Here is a 22,857-nt window from a genome sequence, read left to right as displayed (position 1 = left end):
TCATGTGACCAACCAGAAATGTCGAGCGGCGTCCTGTCCGGTTCTAGAAGGCCAGCAGGGACGCTATATAAAGAGCGGAGGTGTCGCGTTCAAGAGGGTTCACTACAGTCCGGTCGACTACAGCACAGTTCAGTGTGGTTCAGCAGTGTGTTTCTGTACGGCACATTACGACGGTTCAGTGCGGATTACTGTCAAGCACAGTCAAGACGAACGGCGTCTTGATCTTTGTCTGCGATCGAGTCCGACACAACGAGCCCAGTGTGTGAAGTCAGTCCTGAACTGTTGAACCCAGTGCAAGTCCGGAACGAAACAGAGAGGCCAGTGCAAGAGTTCATTCATCGGTACGGTGTTATCGGAGATATATGTGTACAGTCTGTGTTACGTGTATCCAATTGTACAGTATTGGCTGTGATTTTTGGACATTAAACTGTTAGTTATCTTGGAGCCCTGAGTTGTCAAGCTCTTTAAATTGGTGGCGTCGTGTGGTGCAGTTTGCAGAGAGCCTGGATAGTGAGATTCATTACAGTATTATTATACATAAGTATATTGTCACAAATTAATTATAGCAGTCCAGCTAATGATTTTACATAAACTTTGCGCAAAATGTTTTCAAATGTCAATTTATTCATTTATCGCTTTACTTAAGACAAAGAAACATCAAAGTCGAGTGCGGGAATACCCACTGAATGTATGTGTAAAATAGATCAATTTCATTTTAAGAGGATTATATGTGTAAAAGATGTAGACTATTGTAGACCCTATTGGTCAAACTAAAATTTCACTGTGTGGCCAATTAGCTAGTAATTTTTTTCCCAAGATATACCGGTACATAAACTGTTCAATTTGTAAGAAAATCGTTTGAGCAGTTTTCAAAATCTGTGCCTAATTCCCACACAACCAGTTAGGCAAATTTTGCAAGCTAATAAGAAATATTTTAATAAAAAAATTGAAGTCTTTTACAAATTGTCTCAGTATATGATAAGTTTTTGTTGAATGAACTTAATCTTCACTTTGATTGGCTTCTGGTCTAAAGCAAAATGTGTTGTTGGTTAGTGCAACATTTACATTAGTGTCAAGCTTAGAGCTCACTTGGTCATCTTTAAGCAGCACAGGACGTTTAAAGTTTTGTAGTTTAACATAGTGTTCAACTAGCTGATCATAAACTTTAATGGCACATTCTGAAAGGTCTCTCTCAAACTGACAGTCTGCTAATGTAATGTCTACATTATCTACCATCTTCGTGTTCAGCTCCCGCAGTAAATTGAGATAAGAGTTGTCAGAATCATCTCCTTCCTTATTTTTGCTAGTGTTACTATTTTCTTCCCTCTCTATACTTAGAATAGCTGAAAGACCATCAGGCTTCATTTCATTCAACTTATAGGACGGTTCACTTTTGGTTGCTTCAGATTCAGACATATTTTTGTCTCTTTGAATGAAGATATTTGCTTCCTGAACACACATGGTTTCGCCATCTTGTTTTTTTAACTCCGATGTAACTTGAGGATCGGGTTTCGATTCTTCCTCAGAAAACTGTACCGACCTTTGACCCAGCATACGAAGAAGTTCACTATGAACACGATTAAAAGTTGGCCGGATGTGAGGAGTTTTAGCCCAACACAGCATCATTAGGAAGTACCTGGCAAGAACAACGACAAAATGTAGCCAATACAATAATATATCACTTGATTATCTAAAGCTAGTTAGATATCTAGGATGCTCTCAAACACTGGCCTGCACAGCAACCATTGGCGAGTGTGCACATCGGAGAGATTATTTAGTCCTAGAATGAATGTAAAATGGTTTTGACCATATAACTCCCCTTTTCGATAAAATATCTAAAGCAAACTACGGTCACCAAATTTCATGGCATAGCCAATAGGGGTCTTGAGGTTAAACCCACCCATCCAACATCTTCCCATAAAAGGAAAAGCAAAGCTAAAATTAGTCAATTTCATTAGCGTTTCCGAAAAGAGTTTTGTGGTTACCCTCCCCCTCCATCAAAAAAACTAAAGCGAAACTCTAGTCACCAATCTAGGTACCAATTTTAATCAGTTGCTGGGCTCCATTAATAAAGTGCAGTGAGTAGCAGATTTTGATTTTGACCTTCAATATTTGAATAGAAGAGTAGTAGGATAATGCAGTGTAGATACCTCAGAATAGGCATTTTAAAGATTAAAAAAAGCTTGGCGATGGGGCAAGGGTGGGTGTCTTTCCACTAATTGCAACAAAAAAAAAAAATTCTTCGGTACAAAAAAAAGTCCGAAAGAATGAAGGGTCGGAATGTAGTAAAGATTCATTACGTACACACACACACGCATACATACATATACATATATATATCAGTGGTCTTCAACGGGGGCGCTATCACCCGTGACCTCCGTGTCGAAGGCGCCGTATCACCCTATGGGGGGGGGGGCGTTTTCGTAACTTTTGGTGGCGTTGGGAGCCAAAGGGGCGCTGGGCATAGAGGGTTAAAAAAGAAACTAGAGGTGCACTGAAACAAAACAAATAAAAAAAATTCTTCAAACTTAAAGCTGTCAAACTTAGTATAGAAAAATTTATAGTTAGCTTGCTTTTCATTTAAGAACAGAAACAGCGTTAGAAATTGAGTTCGGGAATCCCATTTTCTATTTTAAAATTTTTACTCTTTTGCTGTAATCGGAGGGTATCTAGTGTCCTTAGATTTCATAAACGTTCATGATTTGATAGACAAATTTTGTAATACGCCTTTTAGATTATAGTTTATTTGATCTACCTATGTTAATATATTGATAAGTCAATGTGAATGGAAAAAACAACGTTAAAGCTTATATTCAAAGAGAATAATTTAACCTTTTTTTAAAAAAAACAAAAACATTGACAAAGTGTTGTTACGAAAATATTGTTGAAATTTTTAGTGAATAGCCACTAGATAAAAAGTATTCCAATGTTCTACTTTGAATGATGATCAGGGCCGGTCCTACAGATTGCGGGGCCCTATGCGAAACGGATTGCGTGGGGCCCATTCTGGGTAGGGATAAGGATAAGTGAAAATTAAGATTGTTTTTAAATTAGAAAATAAATTTGTATTTGCATTTTATTCATACTTTACTAAGTACAAAATTAAGATTGTTTTTAAATTAGAAAATACATTTGTATTTGCATTTTATTCATACTTTACTAAGTACAAAAATAAGATTGTTTTTAAATTAGAAAATAAATGTGTATTTGCATTTTATTCATACTTTACGAAGTACAAAATTAAGATTGTTTTTAAATTAGAAAATAAATGTGTATTTGCATTTTATACATACTCTACTTAATTACAAAATCTCTTTCAAATTAACTTTACGAGCCATCTACTGTAGATAGTAGTGTTCGAAGGAGAAAAAGCCGATAAACATTCAGATGTCTTTTAGATTAACTATCGACTAGCAAAATATCGCATTTTTTAAGAGGTCGAAATAGATTTAGATCTAAATTTGTATGCCAGTGACTATTAAAGTAAATTAAGTATTTGAACTTCTTGTTTTGGTTAAAATTCGCCTTATTATTACATTTTTATTAAATAAAAGTTGACAATGCCTTCTTATTTTTTAATTGCAAGCAGGATTGCGATTTCCATATTGAATGGCATCCCGAAATGACAATTTTATCTGTTTTTAAGGAGATTTGCATGAGTTTTCAGAAGATTTTAATAATTTCATTACATTTTCATGACTTTTGCATATATTTTGCAATTTCAGGAGAATTTCAGAAACCCTTTTAAAATAAGTTAAAATTTAACTTAAAATGGTTTAATTGAATAATTTACACCTAGATTTGTCGCGGGGACTATTAAAGTGCGGGGCCCACTGAGGCCGCATAGGTTGCAGTGGCCTATGACCGACCCGGATGACGGCATTTTTAGATGAGGTTATGAAACCAAATCGGCTTTAAGAACATATAGCAATATTCAAAAATAATTTAAGAATATTCATGAACAATTATAAAAATCTGCTATTCAAACAATATTAAAAACAAAAACAAAAAAAAAAGGCAAAATAAGATAAGTTTTAGTGGCCTTTTAAAAAATGCATAGCTTTTTTTTAAGAATAAGGCCTATGATATTGTTTGAAATTGATTAAAACTAAAATTAAAAATTTTGCAAACATATGTTACACAAAAATACTTTTTTTTTTGTTAGTGATGACACTGTGATGAAATATTATTTCAAAATTGTCTAGTTATGTAGCTTATGACGACCTATAGGGAACCATCGGTGTCTGGACGCTACAATGGCTTCATAAGTTATATTGAATAAAGAACAAATCTATTCACTATTCACCTTATAAGTTATGATACACAGGCAACATCTTAAGAAAGGTTTAACCCGCAATTTCATTTCTATTTGAATGTAATTACAAAAATTGTAAATAAAATACACATGCGAATTTAAGCGTATCTTTCAACAGTTTTGTGAAACAAATGATGAGAAAGATGTTAGTCTCTTGTTGTTCGCCGGATTTCGAAAGGGGTTTGTTGTAGCTCCTTTTGTTAAGCTCTTAAATACAATTTTGAATTTTTTTGAGAAACAGGAAGATTTAACGGATGGCGATGACTTAAAGCAGGCTAAAAAAATTGTTTTACATGGTAGGCATCTAACGCAAATGAATGAAACGAACCTCCGACTGCAAGAAAAGAAATGCACTTTCATTGATTATATCATTTTCTCTTTTATCGAGATATTAAATCTATTTTAAAGAGTTTTACAATCTGACATAACTTCTTTGTTGACAAATGAATTACTGCCTAAGAACATCGATATCTATGCACTTCACCTAATGCTCTAGGAAGACATTACGATTCGCTTCTAGGATGTAAAAAAAAAAAAAAAAATGAAAATTATTAGAATTATTCAACATCTGTTACTGATGTTCAAATTGAGTTGCAGGAAAAAATAGATTTACAACATGATGTCTTCAGTAAAAAGAATGTAAACATAGGAGGCACAACAGAGATGTGGCTGCACTTGATTGTTTCAGTCCAATTTCAAAACTGTGGTCGAAAATAGAATTATGTTTTAGCTTTTCCATCAACATACATTTAGATTTAGTGCGTAACATACCTAATGAATAAGCAAAGAAATAGACTGGATGTAGTCATTAGAGGAGACATTGGCCTTGCTTTGGCTAATTTAAAGCTTAAAATGTCTAATATTGTCAGACTGCGGGAGGCACAAGGTTTCCATTAGCTTAATTTCATTTTATTGTGAATTCAGCAATAATAATGTTTATATTAAAAAAAACTAAATTTACAATTAAACCTAGAAACAGTAGGCCCTAATATTCAATAATTTAAAAATGGACTATTCTTAGGATTTGAAAGAAAGTCATGACAATGAGATTAATTTTTGTGTGTAATCACTGCCAATTATTTGACTTAATTGTTTTATGATAATAATGGCAATGTCTTTGATTCTGAAGATTAAGGCTGAGTGCAGTGTTTGACATAACTACACAAACCCAGTTGCGACCTTCAAATTTTCTCGAATGTTATGCAGACAAAGCCGTTGTCTGCTGGCGGTCTATTTAAGTTTTCTTTCCGTCGTTGCGTCTGTCTTCAATAGTGGCATTTCTTTGAGTCTCAAATGTTTGTCCCGCAGCTTTTGTGAGAGCTCTCCGTCTCTCTGAGAGGCCATCTGCAGCCAGAGAATGCTGGCAGGTACTTTCCAATATCCCATTGAGGACGTAATCATCTTTTTTGAAGTAATGTCTGTGTTATATAAGATATAAAAAATGGCGACTGAGTGTAACTTTATAGGGGGGGGGGGGCACCTCTGTAACGCCGTCCTCCTCTAAGCTCGCCAAAGAAGATCACCTTTGACATGCGGTCGTCTCCATGAGGGATAAGTGTTACTCACAGCATAAAAATAATTAATAAATATTAATACTACTGATAAATTAATAATAAACGTTAAAATACAAGAAAGGTAATAATTGTTTTCCCACATTGAAAAAGGTGCCGGCATGCCGTATCGGTGCGTACCGTCACAAAAAAAGCACTGTGTGTGTGGAACAATCAATCAGCCACGAAAGCAAAGACCATCAGACAGCCTCAGTTCCCCATGCACAGTTTCTTTTGTTTTTGGCTTTTGGTTTAACTGATGTGTGGTCTAGCTGTGCTGTCAAAACGTCTCGAGAGACTGATATGTGGTCTAGCTGTGCTGTCAAAACGTCTCGAGAGACTGATATGTGGTCTAGTTGTGCTGTATTGAGAGACTGATGTGTGGTCTAGCTGTGCTGTATTGAGAGACTGATATGTGGTCTAGTTGTGCTGTATTGAGAGACTGATGTGTGGTCTAGTTGTGCTGTATTGAGAGACTGGTGTGTGGTCTAGCTGTGCTGTATTGAGAGACTGATGTGTGGTCTAGCTGTGCTGTATTGAGAGACTGATGTGTGGTCTAGCTGTGCTGTATTGAGTGACTGATATGTGGTCTAGCTGTGCTGTATTGAGAGACTGATGTGTGGTCTAGCTGTGCTGTATTGAGAGACTGATATGTGGTCTAGCTGTGCTGTATTGAGAGACTGATGTGTGGTCTAGCTGTGCTGTATTGAGAGACTGATGTGTGGTCTAGCTGTGCTGTCAAAACGTCTCGAGAGACTGATATGTGGTCTAGCTGTGCTGTCAAAACGTCTCGAGAGACTGATATGTGGTCTAGCTGTGCTGTCAAAACGTCTCGAGAGACTGATGTGTGGTCTAGCTGTGCTGTCAAAACGTCTCGAGAGACTGATATGTGGTCTAGCTGTGCTGTATTGAGAGACTGATGTGTGGTCTAGCTGTGCTGTATTGAGAGACTGATATGTGGTCTAGCTGTGCTGTATTGAGAGACTGATGTGTGGTCTAGCTGTGCTGTCAAAACGTCTCGAGAGACTGATATGTGGTCTAGCTGTGCTGTCAAAACGTCTCGAGAGACTGATGTGTGGTCTAGCTGTGCTGTCAAAACGTCTCGAGAGACTGATATGTGGTCTAGCAGTGCTGTATTGAGAGACTGATGTGTGGTCTAGCAGTGCTGTATTGAGAGACTGATATGTAGTCTAGTTGTGCTGTATTGAGAGACTGATGTATGGTCTAGTTGTGCTGTATTTAGAGACTGATATGTAGTCTAGCTGTGCTGTATTGAGAGACTGATGTATGGTCTAGCTGTGCTGTATTTAGAGACTGTTATGTAGTCTAGCTGTGCTGTATTGAGAGACTGATGTATGGTCTAGCTGTGCTGTATTGAAAGACTGATGTGTGGTCTAGTTGTGCTGTATTGAGAGACTGATGTATGGTCTAGCTGTGCTGTATTGAGAGACTGATGTGTGGTCTAGTTGTGCTGTATTGAGAGACTGATGTATGGTCTAGCTGTGCTGTATTGAGAGACTGATGTGTGGTCTAGCAGTGCTGTATTGAGAGACTGATGTGTGGTCTAGCAGTGCTGTATTGAGAGACTGATATGTGGTCTAGTTGTGCTGTATTGAGAGACTGATGTGTGGTCTAGTTGTGCTGTATTGAGAGACTGATGTGTGGTCTAGCAGTACTATATTGAGAGACTGATGTGTGGTCTAGCTGTGCTGTATTGAGAGACTTGTTACTCATGACAAACGAGTAAGACCTATATTGTGTACTCACAGTTGTTCCGGACAGAAAAAAGGCGGAGGTAATCTCCTGTAACGTAAATAGTTGATGATGTCCCAGCAGTCTACACCTGGATACGGAGTTAATCCCCTGGTCAACAATTCCCAGAGTACAACACCAAGTGACCACTAAGGAGATAATATCAATGAGTACATTCTAGGATATTTCATTGCATATTTATGCAAATGGTTTTAGATTTTTTTGCAATAATTTTTTATTACATTTTAATTGCTAAGTTATGTAAGTTCTATCATACTAATTACTACATTTACACACAAAAAGTGTTTACCTTTTTTTAAAGAGAAAAAAATCTATTTAGTATGCATATAAGTTGGACATAATTTAAAACAACAATTAATAAGTAGTTTTTCATATTATCGCGTGAACTGCAGTGTATCCACTGTTATATAGTACACTTAACTATTTTATTTTTTACATTTTTTACCGAAATTTTTTTTTTAGGATTTGAATAAGAGATAGACCCTTTACAAAACAATTAGATATTCATTATAAGACATCAGTTAGGCCAGGTTTACTTATAACTTCACATTCACTTTCACCTATCCTTTGGTCTGCTTGACCGTTTAGGCACCCCACAATATCTGTCAACCTTCTTTCTCCATTCTTCTCTGTTATTTGTCTTTGATAGAATTTCATTCTGATGTTCTTTCTGAAAATATTGAAACCTGCCTTTTTACCTGCCTGGGTGGACCACTTCGGGGGCCGATTTTGAGTTTGTGTTTCCACACAAACTATCTTTGTAACCTTGTTTTATTTTGCTTTGGGCAATATTAAAACCCACACTCAAGTTATAAAGTGATTTAAAAATAATTACAAAATAAATTTAAAGACAAAAAAAATGGATCCAACTCTGTCTTGTTCAATACATGAATAGACACAAACACACCTACAAAACAGAGATATGTCTCATGCTTCTTCAAAGAAATAATACAATAAATCAGGGGCGGACTGGCTATATGGGCAAACGGGCAAATGCCTGGTGGGCCGGTACCAAATAGGCCGGTCTGGTCGCGACCAAAGAAAAAAAATTCAATGCAGACAACTTTAAAAAAAAGTGACAGCAGCAAGACACAAAGGCCCGAAGACGTTTTCTTCTTCTTGTTGTTTTAATTCTTATTACAATTAATTTTGTTTGAAATTCAACAAGAATATAATTTTAAGAATTACACTATACACTGTACGTGTTATCATTTGTAAAACGTTAGACCGTACTTTCTGCTATGCACGAGCGGCATGGCCTTCAACACTACTTTGATTACTTTGATGCCTTCAAGACTGTGTTTGGCCTGATCATTTAGCTGGTCGGCATGGGCCTTTGATGGCACTCCTATTTTTGTTTTGCTCCTTCCCTCACCCGTTTTTTTTAATGGTTCCATTGAAAGTTAACGAAAAAGAGGGATGGGAGAGGTTAAGTTAGAAAACATTGATATAACGCGGCAAAAGGAGAGACAATTAGCTGGTTAACAAAACTTAATAGAAGTTAACTTAAACACATACAGACAGCCGCGAAATTGCAAACCACCCAACTTATTCATAGCTCAATATGGGTATAGCCTTATAAAGTTCTACTTTCTGCGATTTGAAAAGAAAAAAGTAAGTTTCTTGTTGTTTATTTGTAATAACATAGATCTAAAAATACTACACTTAAGGTTTACAAAAAACAATTATTATTTAATTAAAACATAAATCTAGATCGACACTAATATTTCCACCGCTATGATTATATGATTAATGGCAAACTTATGCTTAGTATGAAGTCATTGATGATGAAAATTATTACAATAATTTATATAGCGCTGTCACATCCGATATTTAATGAAAGGTGATTTAGAATCATTGATATTTTAAATAATATATTCATATACAAGTCGCGTTTTTGAGAATGTACTAGGACGAAGCAAGAGCTTTTCACATTTAGAAGTACCTCTCTAACCGTTCTGCTTTCTCTTATCTTGTAAAGGAATATATATAGTTCGTCCATCGTAGTTCGATTATGACCACTTTGTCATCCAGGGGGCTGAGGCTTTGCACAGGGGTTTTATGTCTCCTCGTGTGGCTGGTGAGACCTATGTGAGCCCGGAATGTTCGGCCGCACACTAGGCAGGTTATTCCAGCTGGAGCTAGTGTCATTGGCCTTGCTTTTCTTCTCTGGCGTTTTTCTTCTGCCAGCATGTTCTTTTTTCCTCAGAAACCTGTGCGCCTGTTTTCACAGCGCGACGTCATGATGCTCTGTTATGTGCCTCTGTCTGCCAGGTGGCTGGATCTATGCTGAACGTCTTCAGAGAAGCTTTGAGGGTGTCCCTGAAGCGCTTTTTTTGACAACCTTGCGAGCGCTTTCCTTCGCTTAGTTGGCCATACAAGAGTCGTTTAGGGATGCGGTGGTCTTCCATTCTGCATACATGTCCTGCCCATCGCAGCTGGGACTGCATCAGGATTGTGTGGATGCTTTGCAGACCCGCTCTTTGAAGGACTTCAGTATCTGGTATTTTGTCTTGCCATTTGACATTCAGTATTTTTCACAGACATGTCGTGGTAGTGATTCAGTTTCTTTGCATGTTAACTGTACACTATCCATGTTTCTGAGTCATAGAGCAATGTAGGGAGGACGACGGCTCGATAGACCCCTAGTTTTGTATTTGTGGTGATAACACTTTAAAGGAATGGGTTGCCTGAGTCAGCCAGGAAAACCAATGACTTAGCATATTTTAAGTCACAGATCAACATGAATGACTGGATTGACACGTGAAATGCGTAGGACCTAATTATTTGTATTTTTTTTTGAAGAAACGTCTATAAGTAATACTAAAAAGTTTGAAACTCATTAAGGCTGCTATTGTAGTGTTTATAGTTTTCAGACTACATACATGTATAAATATAATACATTATATAAGCCTACGAAAGCGTACATCCAGTTTTCGATGCGTTATCAAACTTTATATATTTTGAATAGAATTAGGCTTACACCTATGATAAAACTCATGGGCGTAGCCGAGAGGGGAGGAGTTCAAACCATCACCGGTCTCAGATATCATTGTCTGAAAGGGAAACTTTACTTACTTCCCCAGTGCAGCCAACTTAAGTAAACTAGTCACCAAATTTCATGAGCGTAGCCAAAAGGGGTTTTGTGGTTTCCCTCCCCCCCCCACCTCCAATTCAAAAACTAAAGCATTTTACCATTTTCTACCAGTCGCTGGACTCCACTGAATAGAAGATTTAGTTTTTGATTTTTTTAGCGGAAGAGTATCAGGCTAATTGCACTGTGGATACTTCAAAATATGCATTTTTAAAGCTTAAAATAACGGAAATAATGCTTGGATCCACTGGGGGAGCTTACTGCGCTCCCCCAGACTCCCTAGCTGTCCTTTGGCGGTGTATACTGCCTTTCACTAAATATAGGAACAGAGTATTCTAGTGTAGAAAAAACGTTTGAAAGAATGAAAGATAAGATTAATTACATATAGACACACACTAATATATATATATATATATATATATATATATATATATATATATATATATTTCGGAGAGGTTTAACCCCCCCCCCCCCACACACACACACCGAAAATATATGACATGACATTTGTGGGCCGGTTTATATGGTAATGCCCGGGCCGGTTTTGATACCCAGTCCGCCCCTGCAATAAATATAAACAATGTTATCAAACCATTTCGCGCCAAAACGTCCTCTGCGTCAAAACGGCTTCGCCAAAATGACCATCGCGCCAAAAAAATAATTAAATCGGCAGCGCCAAAACGGTCGCGGTAAAACGGCCGCGCCAAAACGGTCTGCTTCGAATTGTATGTTCCCCACCTCTAGGCTGAGAGTGGGACAAATCCAATCAGTTGCTACATTAGGCAGAGTACATTGGAAGTCTATGAGACTGTTGAACATTGATCGAATATAGTTTCATCCATTATTTATGCAGTAGATGTTTATCTTCTATTTTATCGGTGGCGTTAGATGGATCGGTGTCATTCGCGGTGATTAACTTAGAAAAGTGGTTCCAATATAAATCTACATTTTATTACATGGTTACTGCTATCAATAAAAAAATCTACTCACCACATCGGACTTTGTAGTATAAGATCCATGTTCTATACTTTCAATAGCCATCCATCGAATAGGCAACATTTTCTTATTGTCACTGCTGTAATAACCTTTCTCACAGATATCACGACATAGACCAAAGTCTGCCACTTTAACTGTATTCAAACCGTCCAGCCTGAATCATACAATGCATTACATTCAATAGAATTTTTATCCTATAGAACAAACAACAAATATCCGAGTTCTTTTCTATTCAATATATACCAATAGATCTCTATATACAGACTACTTACATACAGTTTCTAGCTGCCAGATCTCTATATACAGACTACTTACATACAGTTTCTAGCTGCCAGATCTCTATGTACAGACTACTTACATACAGTTTCTAGCTGTCAGATCTCTATATACAAACTACTTACATACAGTTTCTAGCTGCCAGATCTCTATATACAGACTACTTACATACAGTTTCTAGCTGCCAGATCTCTATGTACAGACTACTTACATACAGTTTCTAGCTGCCAGATCTCTATATACAAACTACTTACATACAGTTTCTAGCTGCCAGATCTCTATATACAGACTACTTACATACAGTTTCTAGCTGTCAGATCTCTATATACAGACTTACATACAGTTTCTAGCTGCCAGATCTCTATATACAGACTACTTACATACAGTTTCTAGCTGCCAGATCTCTATATACAGACTACTTACATACAGTTTCTAGCTGTCAGATCTCTATATACAAACTACTTACATACAGTTTCTAGCTGCCAGATCTCTATATACAGACTACTTACATACAGTTTCTAGCTGCCAGATCTCTATGTACAGACTACTTACATACAGTTTCTAGCTGCCAGATCTCTATATACAAACTACTTACATACAGTTTCTAGCTGCCAGATCTCTATATACAGACTACTTACATACAGTTTCTAGCTGTCAGATCTCTATATACAGACTTACATACAGTTTCTAGCTGCCAGATCTCTATATACAGACTACTTACATACAGTTTCTAGCTGCCAGATCTCTATATACAAACTACTTACATACAGTTTCTAGCTGCCAGATCTCTATGTACAAACTACTTACATACAGTTTCTAGCTGCCAGATCTCTATGTACAAACTACTTACATACAGTTTCTAGCTGCCAGATCTCTATGTACAAACTACTTACATACAGTTTCTAGCTGCCAGATCTCTATATACAGACTACTTACATACAGTTTCTAGCTGCCAGATCTCTATGTACAAACTACTTACATACAGTTTCTAGCTGCCAGATCTCTATATACAAACTACTTACATACAGTTTCTAGCTGTCAGATCTCTATGTACAAACTACTTACATACAGTTTCTAGCTGTCAGATCTCTATGTACAAACTACTTACATACAGTTTCTAGCTGCCAGATCTCTATGTACAAACTACTTACATACAGTTTCTAGCTGCCAGATCTCTATATACAAACTACTTACATACAGTTTCTAGCTGCCAGAGCTCTATGTACAAACTACTTACATACAGTTTCTAGCTGCCAGATCTCTATATACAAACTACTTACATACAGTTTCTAGCTGCCAGATCTCTATATACAAACTACTTACATACAGTTTCTAGCTGCCAGATCTCTATATACAAACTACTTACATACAGTTTCTAGCTGCCAGATCTCTATATACAAACTACTTACATACAGTTTCTAGCTGCCAGATCTTAATATACAAACTACTTACATACAGTTTCTAGCTGCCAGATCTCTATATACAAACTACTTACATACAGTTTCTAGCTGCCAGATCTCTTAGACAAACTACTTACATACAGTTTCTAGCTGTCAGATCTCTATATACAAACTACTTACATACAGTTTCTAGCTGCCAGATCTCTATATACAAACTACTTACATACAGTTTCTAGCTGTCAGATCTCTATATACAAACTACTTACATACAGTTTCTAGCTGCCAGATCTCTATATACAAACTACTTACATACAGTTTCTAGCTGCCAGATCTCTATATACAAACTACTTACATACAGTTTCTAGCTGCCAGATCTCTATATACAAACTACTTACATACAGTTTCTAGCTGCCAGATCTCTATATACAAACTACTTACATACAGTTTCTAGGTGCCAGATCTCTATATACAAACTACTTACATACAGTTTCTAGCTGCCAGATCTCTATATACAAACTACTTACATACAGTTTCTAGCTGCCAGATCTCTATATACAAACTACTTACATACAGTTTCTAGCTGCCAGATCTCTATATACAAACTACTTACATACAGTTTCTAGCTGCCAGATCTCTATATACAAACTACTTACATACAGTTTCTAGCTGCCAGATCTCTATATACAAACTACTTACATACAGTTTCTAGCTGCCAGATCTCTATGTACAAACTACTTACATACAGTTTCTAGCTGCAAGATCTCTATGTACAAACTACTTACATACAGTTTCTAGCTGCCAGATCTCTATTCACAAACTACTTACATACAGTTTCTAGCTACCAGATCTCTATATACAAACTACTTACATACAGTTTCTAGCTGCCAGATCTCTATATACAAACTACTAACATACAGTTTCTAGCTGTCAGATCTCCATATACAAACTACTTACATACAGTTTTTAGCTGCCAGATCTCAATGTACAAACTACTTACATACAGTTTCTAGCTGCCAGATCTCAATGTACAAACTACTTACATACAGTTTCTAGCTGCCAGATCTCTATATACAAACTACTTACATACAGTTTCTAGCTGCCAGATCTCTATGTACAAACTACTTACATACAGTTTCTAGCTGCCAGATCTCTATGTACAAACTATTTACATACAGTTTCTAGCTGCCAGATCTCTATGTACAAACTACTTACATACAGTTTCTAGCTGCCAGATCTCTATGTACAAACTACTTACATACAGTTTCTAGCTGCTAGATCTCTATGTACAAACTACTTACATACAGTTTCTAGCTGCCAGATCTCTATGTACAAACTATTTACATACAGTTTCTAGCTGCCAGATCTCTATATACAAAATACTTACATACAGTTTCTAGCTGCCAGATCTCTATATACAAAATACTTACATACAGTTTCTAGCTGCCAGATCTCAATATACAAACTACTTACATACAGTTTCTAGCTGCCAGATCTCAATATACAAACTACTTACATACAGTTTCTAGCTGCCAGATCTCAATATATAAACTACTTACATACAGTTTCTAGCTGCCAGATCTATATTACAAACAACGTACATACATTTTCGAGCTGCCAGATCTCAATATACAAACTACTTACATACAGTTTCTAGCTGCCAGATCTCTATGAACAAACTACTTACATAGTTTCTAGCTGCCAGATCTTAATATACAAACTACTTACATACAGTTTATAGCTGCCAGATCTATATGTACAAGCTACTTACATACAGTTTCTAGCTGCCAGATCTCTATGTACAAACTGAAGTGAACTCAAGTAAGCCATACCACTTGCTATGTCCGCACCAAACTTGAGCACTTCATGGAGACTTAAAGTCTGAAATAAATGAGGTTACGTCACATAAATGAGCCCCAAACATCTGAAGCCAAATCCAATTCCTCCAATAGGAACATTTCTTATTCCATGTGCTATAGTGCTAGGACAAATGTGTACAAGTGCATTATTTTCCCAAGTGCTACTAAAGAATGGAACTTGTTGCTTGAATCCGTCAGGAAAACCAACGACTTGGCAGATCTTAAGATGCATGACTAGATTAACACAGGATACAAGTAGGAAGTACTCTTCTCGTTTGAAGTCTGTAATTTATAAATGAGAAACTTTTTCAAAAGTGAAACCTGAAGGCCATCCTGTCCATCAAACTCCCAGTCTTGAGAGCAATTCATTTTCCCCCTACTTATCATTGTCTCTTAAGAATAATTGATGCGAGGTGAATGTGATGTGTGCGTGTGTTTATCGTAATGTCTGAGTGCTATTGATGCGAGGTGAATGTGATGTGTTCGTGTGTTTATCGTAATGTCTGAGTGCTATTGATGCGTGGTGAATATGATGTGTGCGTGTGTTTATCGTAATGTCTGAGTGCTATTGATACGAGGTGAATGTGATGTGTGCGTGTGTTTATCGTAATGTCTGAGTGCTATTGATGCGAGGTGAATGTGATGTGTTCGTGTGTTTATCGTAATGTCTGAGTGCTATTGATGCGTGGTGAATGTGATGTGTGCGTGTGTTTATCGTAATGTCTGAGTGCTATTGATGCGAGGTGAATGTGATGTGTTCGTGTGTTTATCGTAATGTCTGAGTGCTATTGATGCGAGATGAATGTGATATGTTCGTGTGTTTATCATAATGTCTGAGTGCTATTGATGCGTGGTGAATGTGATGTGTTCGTGTGAATATCGTAATGTCTGAGTGCTATTGATGCGTGGTGAATGTGATGTGTGCGTGTGTTTATCGTAATGTCTGAGTGCTATTGATGCGAGGTGAATGTGATGTGTTCGTGTGTTTATCGTAATGTCTGAGTGCTATTGATGCGTGGTGAATGTGATGTGTTCGTGTGTTTATCGTAATGTCTGAGTGCTATTGATGCGTGGTGAATGTGATGTGTGCGTGTGTTTATCGTAATGTCTGAGTGCTATTGATGCGAGGTGAATGTGATGTGTTCGTGTGTTTATCGTAATGTCTGAGTGCTATTGATGCGAGATGAATGTGATATGTTCGTGTGTTTATCATAATGTCTGAGTGCTATTGATGCGTGGTGAATGTGATGTGTTCGTGTGAATATCGTAATGTCTGAGTGCTATTGATGCGTGGTGAATGTGATGTGTGCGTGTGTTTATCGTAATGTCTGAGTGCTATTGATGCGAGGTGAATGTGATGTGTTCGTGTGTTTATCGTAATGTCTGAGTGCTATTGATGCGTGGTGAATGTGATGTGTTCGTGTGTTTATCGTAATGTCTGAGTGCTATTGATGCGTGGTGAATGTGATGTGTGCGTGTGTTTATCGTAATGTCTGAGTGCTATTGATGCGAGGTGAATGTGATGTGTTCGTGTGTTTATCGTAATGTCTGAGTGCTATTGATGCGTGGTGAATGTGATGTGTTCGTGTGTTTATCGTAATGTCTGAGTGCTATTGATGCGAGGTGAATGTGATGTGTGCGTGTGTTTATCGTAATGTCTGAGTGCTATTGATGCGAGGTGAATGTGATGTGTTCATGTGTTTATCGTAATGTCTGAGTGCTATTGATGCGAGGTGAATGTGATGTGTTCGTGTGTTTATCGTAATGTCTGAGTGCTATTGATGCGAGGTGAATGTGATGTGTGCGTGTGTTTATCGTAATGTCTGAGTGCTATTGATGCGAGGTGAATGTGATGTGTGCGTGTGTTTATCGTAATGTCTGAGTGCTATTGATGCGAGGTGAATGTGATGTGTGCGTGTGTTTATCGTAATGTCTGAGTGCTATTGATGCGAGGTGAATGTACTGTGTGCGTGTGTTTATCGTAATGTCTGAGTGCTATTGATGCGAGGTGAATGTGATGTGTTCGTGTGTTTATCGTAATGTCTGAGTGCTATTGATGCAATGTGAATGTGATGTGTGCGTGTGTTTATCGTAATGTCTGAGTGCTATTGATGCGAGGTGAATGTGATGTGTTCGAGTGTTTATCGTAATGTCTGACTGCTATTGATGCGAGGTGAATGTGATGTGTGCGTGTGTTTATCGTAATGTCTGAGTGCTATTGATGCGAGATGAATGTGATGTGTTCGTGTGTTTATCGTAATGTCTGAGTGCTATTGATGCGAGGTGAATATGATGTGTGCGTGTGTTTATCGTAATGTCTGAGTGCTATTGATGCGATGTGAATGTGATGTGTTGGTGTGTTTATCGTAATGTCTGAGTGCTCTTGATGCGAGATGAATGTGATGTGTGCGTGTGTTTATAGTAATGTCTGAGTGCTAATGATGCGAGGTGAATGTGATGTGTACGTGTGTTTATAGTAATGTCTGAGTGCTATTGATGCGAGGTAAATGTAATGTGTTCGTGTGTTTATCGTAATGTCTGACTGCTATTGATGCGAGGTGAATGTGATGTGTACGTGTGTTTATCGTAATGTCTGAGTGCTATTGATGCGAGATGAATGTGATGTGTTCGTGTGTTTATCGTAATGTCTGAGTGCTATTGATGCGAGGTGAATATGATGTGTGCGTGTGTTTATCGTAATGTCTGAGTGCTATTGATGCGATGTGAATGTGATGTGTTGGTGTGTTTATCGTAATGTCTGAGTGCTCTTGATGCGAGATGAATGTGATGTGTGCGTGTGTTTATAGTAATGTCTGAGTGCTATTGATGCGAGGTGAATGTGATGTGTACGTGTGTTTATCGTAATGTCTGAGTGCTATTGATGCGAGATGAATGTGATGTGTTCGTGTGTTTATCGTAATGTCTGAGTGCTCTTGATGCGAGATGAATGTGATGTGTGCGTGTGTTTATCGTAATGTCTGAGTGCTCTTGATGCGATGTAAATGTGATGTGTTGGTGTGTTTATCGTAATGTCTGAGTGCTCTTGATGCGAGATGAATGTGATGTGTGCGTGTGTTTATCATAATGTCTGAGTGCTCTTGATGCGAGATGAATGTGATGTGTTGGTGTGTTTATCGTAATGTCTGAGTGCTCTTGATGCGAGATGAATGTGATGTGTGCGTGTGTTTATCGTAATGTCTGAGTGCTCTTGATGCGAGGTGAATGTGATGTATGCGTGTGTTTATCGTAATGTCTGAGTGCTATTGATGCGAGGTGAATGTGATGTGTGCGTGTGTTTATCGTAATGTCTGAGTGCTATTGATGCGAGGTGAATGTGATGTGTTCGTGTGTTTATAGTAATGTCTGAGTGCTATTGATGCGAGGTGAATGTGATGTGTACGTGTGTTTATCGTAATGTCTGAGTGCTATTGATGCGAGATGAATGTGATGTGTTCGTGTGTTTATCGTAATGTCTGAGTGCTATTGATGCGAGATGAATGTGATGTGTTCGTGTGTTTATCGTAATGTCTGAGCGCTATTGATGCGAGGTGAATGTGATGTGTTCGTGTGTTTATCGTAATGTCTGAGTGCTATTGATGCGAGATGAATGTGATGTGTTCGTGTGTTTATCGTAATGTCTGAGTGCTCTTGATGCGAGATGAATGTGATGTGTGCGTGTGTTTATCGTAATGTCTGAGTGCTCTTGATGCGATGTGAATGTGATGTGTTGGTGTGTTTATCGTAATGTCTGAGTGCTCTTGATGCGAGATGAATGTGATGTGTGCGTGTGTTTATCATAATGTCTGAGTGCTCTTGATGCGAGATGAATGTGATGTGTTGGTGTGTTTATCGTAATGTCTGAGTGCTCTTGATGCGAGATGAATGTGATGTGTGCGTGTGTTTATCGTAATGTCTGAGTGCTCTTGATGCGAGATGAATGTGATGTGTGCGTGTGTTTATCGTAATGTCTGAGTGCTCTTGATGCGAGGTGAATGTGATGTATGCGTGTGTTTATCGTAATGTCTGAGTGCTATTGATGCGAGGTGAATGTGATGTGTGCGTGTGTTTATAGTAATGTCTGAGTGCTATTGATGCGAGGTGAATGTGATGTGTACGTGTGTTTATCGTAATGTCTGAGTGCTTTTGATGCGAGATGAATGTGATGTGTTCGTGTGTTTATCGTAATGTCTGAGTGCTATTGATGCGAGGTGAATGTGATGTGTGCGTGTGTTTATAGTAATGTCTTCTTTTGTTATCTTGCTTGTGTTTTTAAAATACAGTAGAACATCGATTATCCAAATTGATTGGGAACGGGATCAGAAGGATATTCAATCGTCCGGATAACCGAATGCGGAATATTATAAAGTCCACCATCAATACGCACGACATTTCAGCCCCAGCAAACACTTCCCCTCACTGCACGACATTTCAGCCCCAGCAAACACTTCCCCTCACTGTCGTGGACACGCTTCAGAAACATGTGCTAAGAGACATCAGGGATAGACCAAGATCAAGAAGCAATGCAATAGAGTTGAAGAGACTAAGACCGAGACCAAGAAGCAATGCAATAGAGTTAAAGAGACCAAGAGCAAGACCAAGAAGCAATGCAATAGAATTGAAGAGACTAAGACCAAGACCAAGAAGCAATGCAATAGAGTTGAAGAGACCAAGACCAAGAAGCAATGTAATAGAGTGGATGAGACTAAGACCAAAAAGCAATGCAATAGAGTTGAAGAGACCAAGACCAAGAAGCAATGCAATAGAGTTGAAGAGACCAAGACCGAGAAGCAATGCAATAGAGTTGAAGAAACCAAGACCAAGAAGCAATGCAATAGAGTTGAAGAGACCAAGATCAGGAAGCAATGCAATAGAGTTGAAGAGACCAAGACCAAGAAGCAATGTAATAGAGTGGATGAGACCAAGACCAAGAAGCAATGCAATAGAGTGGATGAGACCAAGACCAAGAAGCAATGCAATAGAGTTGAAGAGACCAAGACCAAGAAGCAATGTAATAGAGTTGAAGAGACCAAGACCAAGAAGCAATGCAATAGAGTGGATGAGACTAAGACCAAGAAGCAATGCAATAGAGTTGAAGAGACCAAGACCAAGAAGCAATGCAATAGAGTTGAAGAGACCAAGACCAAGAAGCAATGCAATAGAGTGGATGAGACCAAGACCAAGAAGCAATGCAATAGAGTGGATGAGACTAAGACCAAGAAGCAATGCAATAGAGTTGAAGAGACCAAGACCAAGAAGCAATGCAATAGAGTTGAAGAGACCAAGACCAAGAAGCAATGCAATATAGTGGATGAGACTAAGACCAAGAAGCAATGCAATAGAGTTGAAGAGACCAAGACCAAGAAGCAATGCAATAGAGTGGATGAGAACAAGACCAAGAAGCAATGTAATAGAGTGGATGAGACCAAGACCAAGAAGCAATGCAATAGAGTTGAAGAGACCAAGACCAAGAAGCAATGCAATAGAGTGGATGAGACTAAGACCAAGAAGCAATGCAATAGAGTTGAAGAGACCAAGACCAAGAAGCAATGCAATAGAGTTAAAGAGACCAAGATCAGGAAGCAATGTAATAGAGTTGAAGAGACCAAGACCAAGATCAGGAAGCAATGTAATAGAGTTGAAGAAACCAAGATCAGGAAGCAATGTAATAGAGTTGAAGAGACCAAGACCAAGATCAGGAAGCAATGCAATAGAGTTGAAGAGACCAAGACCAAAACCAAGAAGCAATGTAATAGAGTTGAAGAGACCAAGACCAAGATCAGGAAGCAATGCAATAGAGTTGAAGAGACCAAGACCAAGATCAGGAAGCAATGTAATAGAGTTGAAGAGACCAAGATCAAGATCAGGAAGCAATGTAATAGAGTTGAAGAGACCAAGACCAAGATCAGGAAGCAATGTAATAGAGTTGAAGAGACCAAGATCAAGATCAAGAAGCAATGTAATAGAGTTGAAGAGACTAAGACCAAGAAGCAATGCAATAGAGTTGAAGAGACCAAGACCAAGAAGCAATGTAATAGAGTTGAAGAGACCAAGACCAAGAAGCAATGTAATAGAGTGGATGAGACCAAGACCAAGAAGCAATGTAATAGAGTGGATGAGACCAAGACCAAGAAGCAATGTAATAGAGTTGAAGAGACCAAGACCAAGAAGCAATGTAATAGAGTGGATGAGACCAAGACCAAGAAGCAATGCAATAGAGTTGAAGAGACCAAGACCAAGAAGCAATGCAATAGAGTTGAAGAGACCAAGATCAGGAAGCAATGCAATAGAGTTGAAGAGACCAAGACCAAGAAGCAATGTAATAGAGTGGATGAGACCAAGACCAAGAAGCAATGCAATAGAGTGGATGAGACCAAGACCAAGAAGCAATGCAATAGAGTTGAAGAGACCAAGACCAAGAAGCAATGTAATAGAGTTGAAGAGACCAAGACCAAGAAGCAATGCAATAGAGTGGATGAGACTAAGACCAAGAAGCAATGCAATAGAGTTGAAGAGACCAAGACCAAGAAGCAATGCAATAGAGTTGAAGAGACCAAGACCAAGAAGCAATGCAATAGAGTGGATGAGACCAAGACCAAGAAGCAATGCAATAGAGTGGATGAGACTAAGACCAAGAAGCAATGCAATAGAGTTGAAGAGACCAAGACCAAGAAGCAATGCAATAGAGTTGAAGAGACCAAGACCAAGAAGCAATGCAATATAGTGGATGAGACTAAGACCAAGAAGCAATGCAATAGAGTTGAAGAGACCAAGACCAAGAAGCAATGCAATAGAGTGGATGAGAACAAGACCAAGAAGCAATGTAATAGAGTGGATGAGACCAAGACCAAGAAGCAATGCAATAGAGTTGAAGAGACCAAGACCAAGAAGCAATGCAATAGAGTGGATGAGACTAAGACCAAGAAGCAATGCAATAGAGTTGAAGAGACCAAGACCAAGAAGCAATGCAATAGAGTTAAAGAGACCAAGATCAGGAAGCAATGTAATAGAGTTGAAGAGACCAAGACCAAGATCAGGAAGCAATGTAATAGAGTTGAAGAAACCAAGATCAGGAAGCAATGTAATAGAGTTGAAGAGACCAAGACCAAGATCAGGAAGCAATGCAATAGAGTTGAAGAGACCAAGACCAAAACCAAGAAGCAATGTAATAGAGTTGAAGAGACCAAGACCAAGATCAGGAAGCAATGCAATAGAGTTGAAGAGACCAAGACCAAGATCAGGAAGCAATGTAATAGAGTTGAAGAGACCAAGATCAAGATCAGGAAGCAATGTAATAGAGTTGAAGAGACCAAGACCAAGATCAGGAAGCAATGTAATAGAGTTGAAGAGACCAAGATCAAGATCAGGAAGCAATGTAATAGAGTTGAAGAGACTAAGACCAAGAAGCAATGCAATAGAGTTGAAGAGACCAAGACCAAGAAGCAATGTAATAGAGTTGAAGAGACCAAGACCAAGAAGCAATGTAATAGAGTGGATGAGACCAAGACCAAGAAGCAATGTAATAGAGTGGATGAGACCAAGACCAAGAAGCAATGTAATAGAGTTGAAGAGACCAAGACCAAGAAGCAATGTAATAGAG

At 38.2% G+C, this 22,857-nt stretch overlaps 1 protein-coding gene across 2 annotated transcripts in view; it reads right to left on the bottom strand.

Annotated features, from left to right (window-relative positions):
- LOC106054088 (tyrosine-protein kinase receptor TYRO3-like) overlaps positions 1 to 22,857 on the bottom strand; it is a 109,414-nt gene that overhangs the window by 20,293 nt on the left and 66,264 nt on the right. The window contains exons 8-11 of one of the 2 annotated variants that reach the window (XM_056025247.1): positions 15,173 to 15,282; positions 11,723 to 11,882; positions 7,633 to 7,766; positions 604 to 1,636 (exon numbers count right to left, since the gene is read on the bottom strand). In XM_056025247.1, coding sequence (XP_055881222.1) covers positions 1,000 to 1,636; positions 7,633 to 7,766; positions 11,723 to 11,882; positions 15,173 to 15,282 — 1,041 coding nt within the window. In that variant the 3' untranslated portion in view covers positions 604 to 999. Of the gene's footprint in view, positions 1 to 603; positions 1,637 to 7,632; positions 7,767 to 11,722; positions 11,883 to 15,172; positions 15,283 to 22,857 lie in introns of those variants that run through there. The other variant, XM_056025248.1, reaches the window with a different exon arrangement.

This window comes from Biomphalaria glabrata, chromosome 4 (assembly GCF_947242115.1).
Source record: "Biomphalaria glabrata chromosome 4, xgBioGlab47.1, whole genome shotgun sequence".
In the NCBI taxonomy this organism is placed as follows: domain Eukaryota; kingdom Metazoa; phylum Mollusca; class Gastropoda; family Planorbidae; genus Biomphalaria; species Biomphalaria glabrata.
Note: the sequence above shows the minus strand (reverse complement) of the source record. Positions and strands in the feature narration are given on the sequence as shown.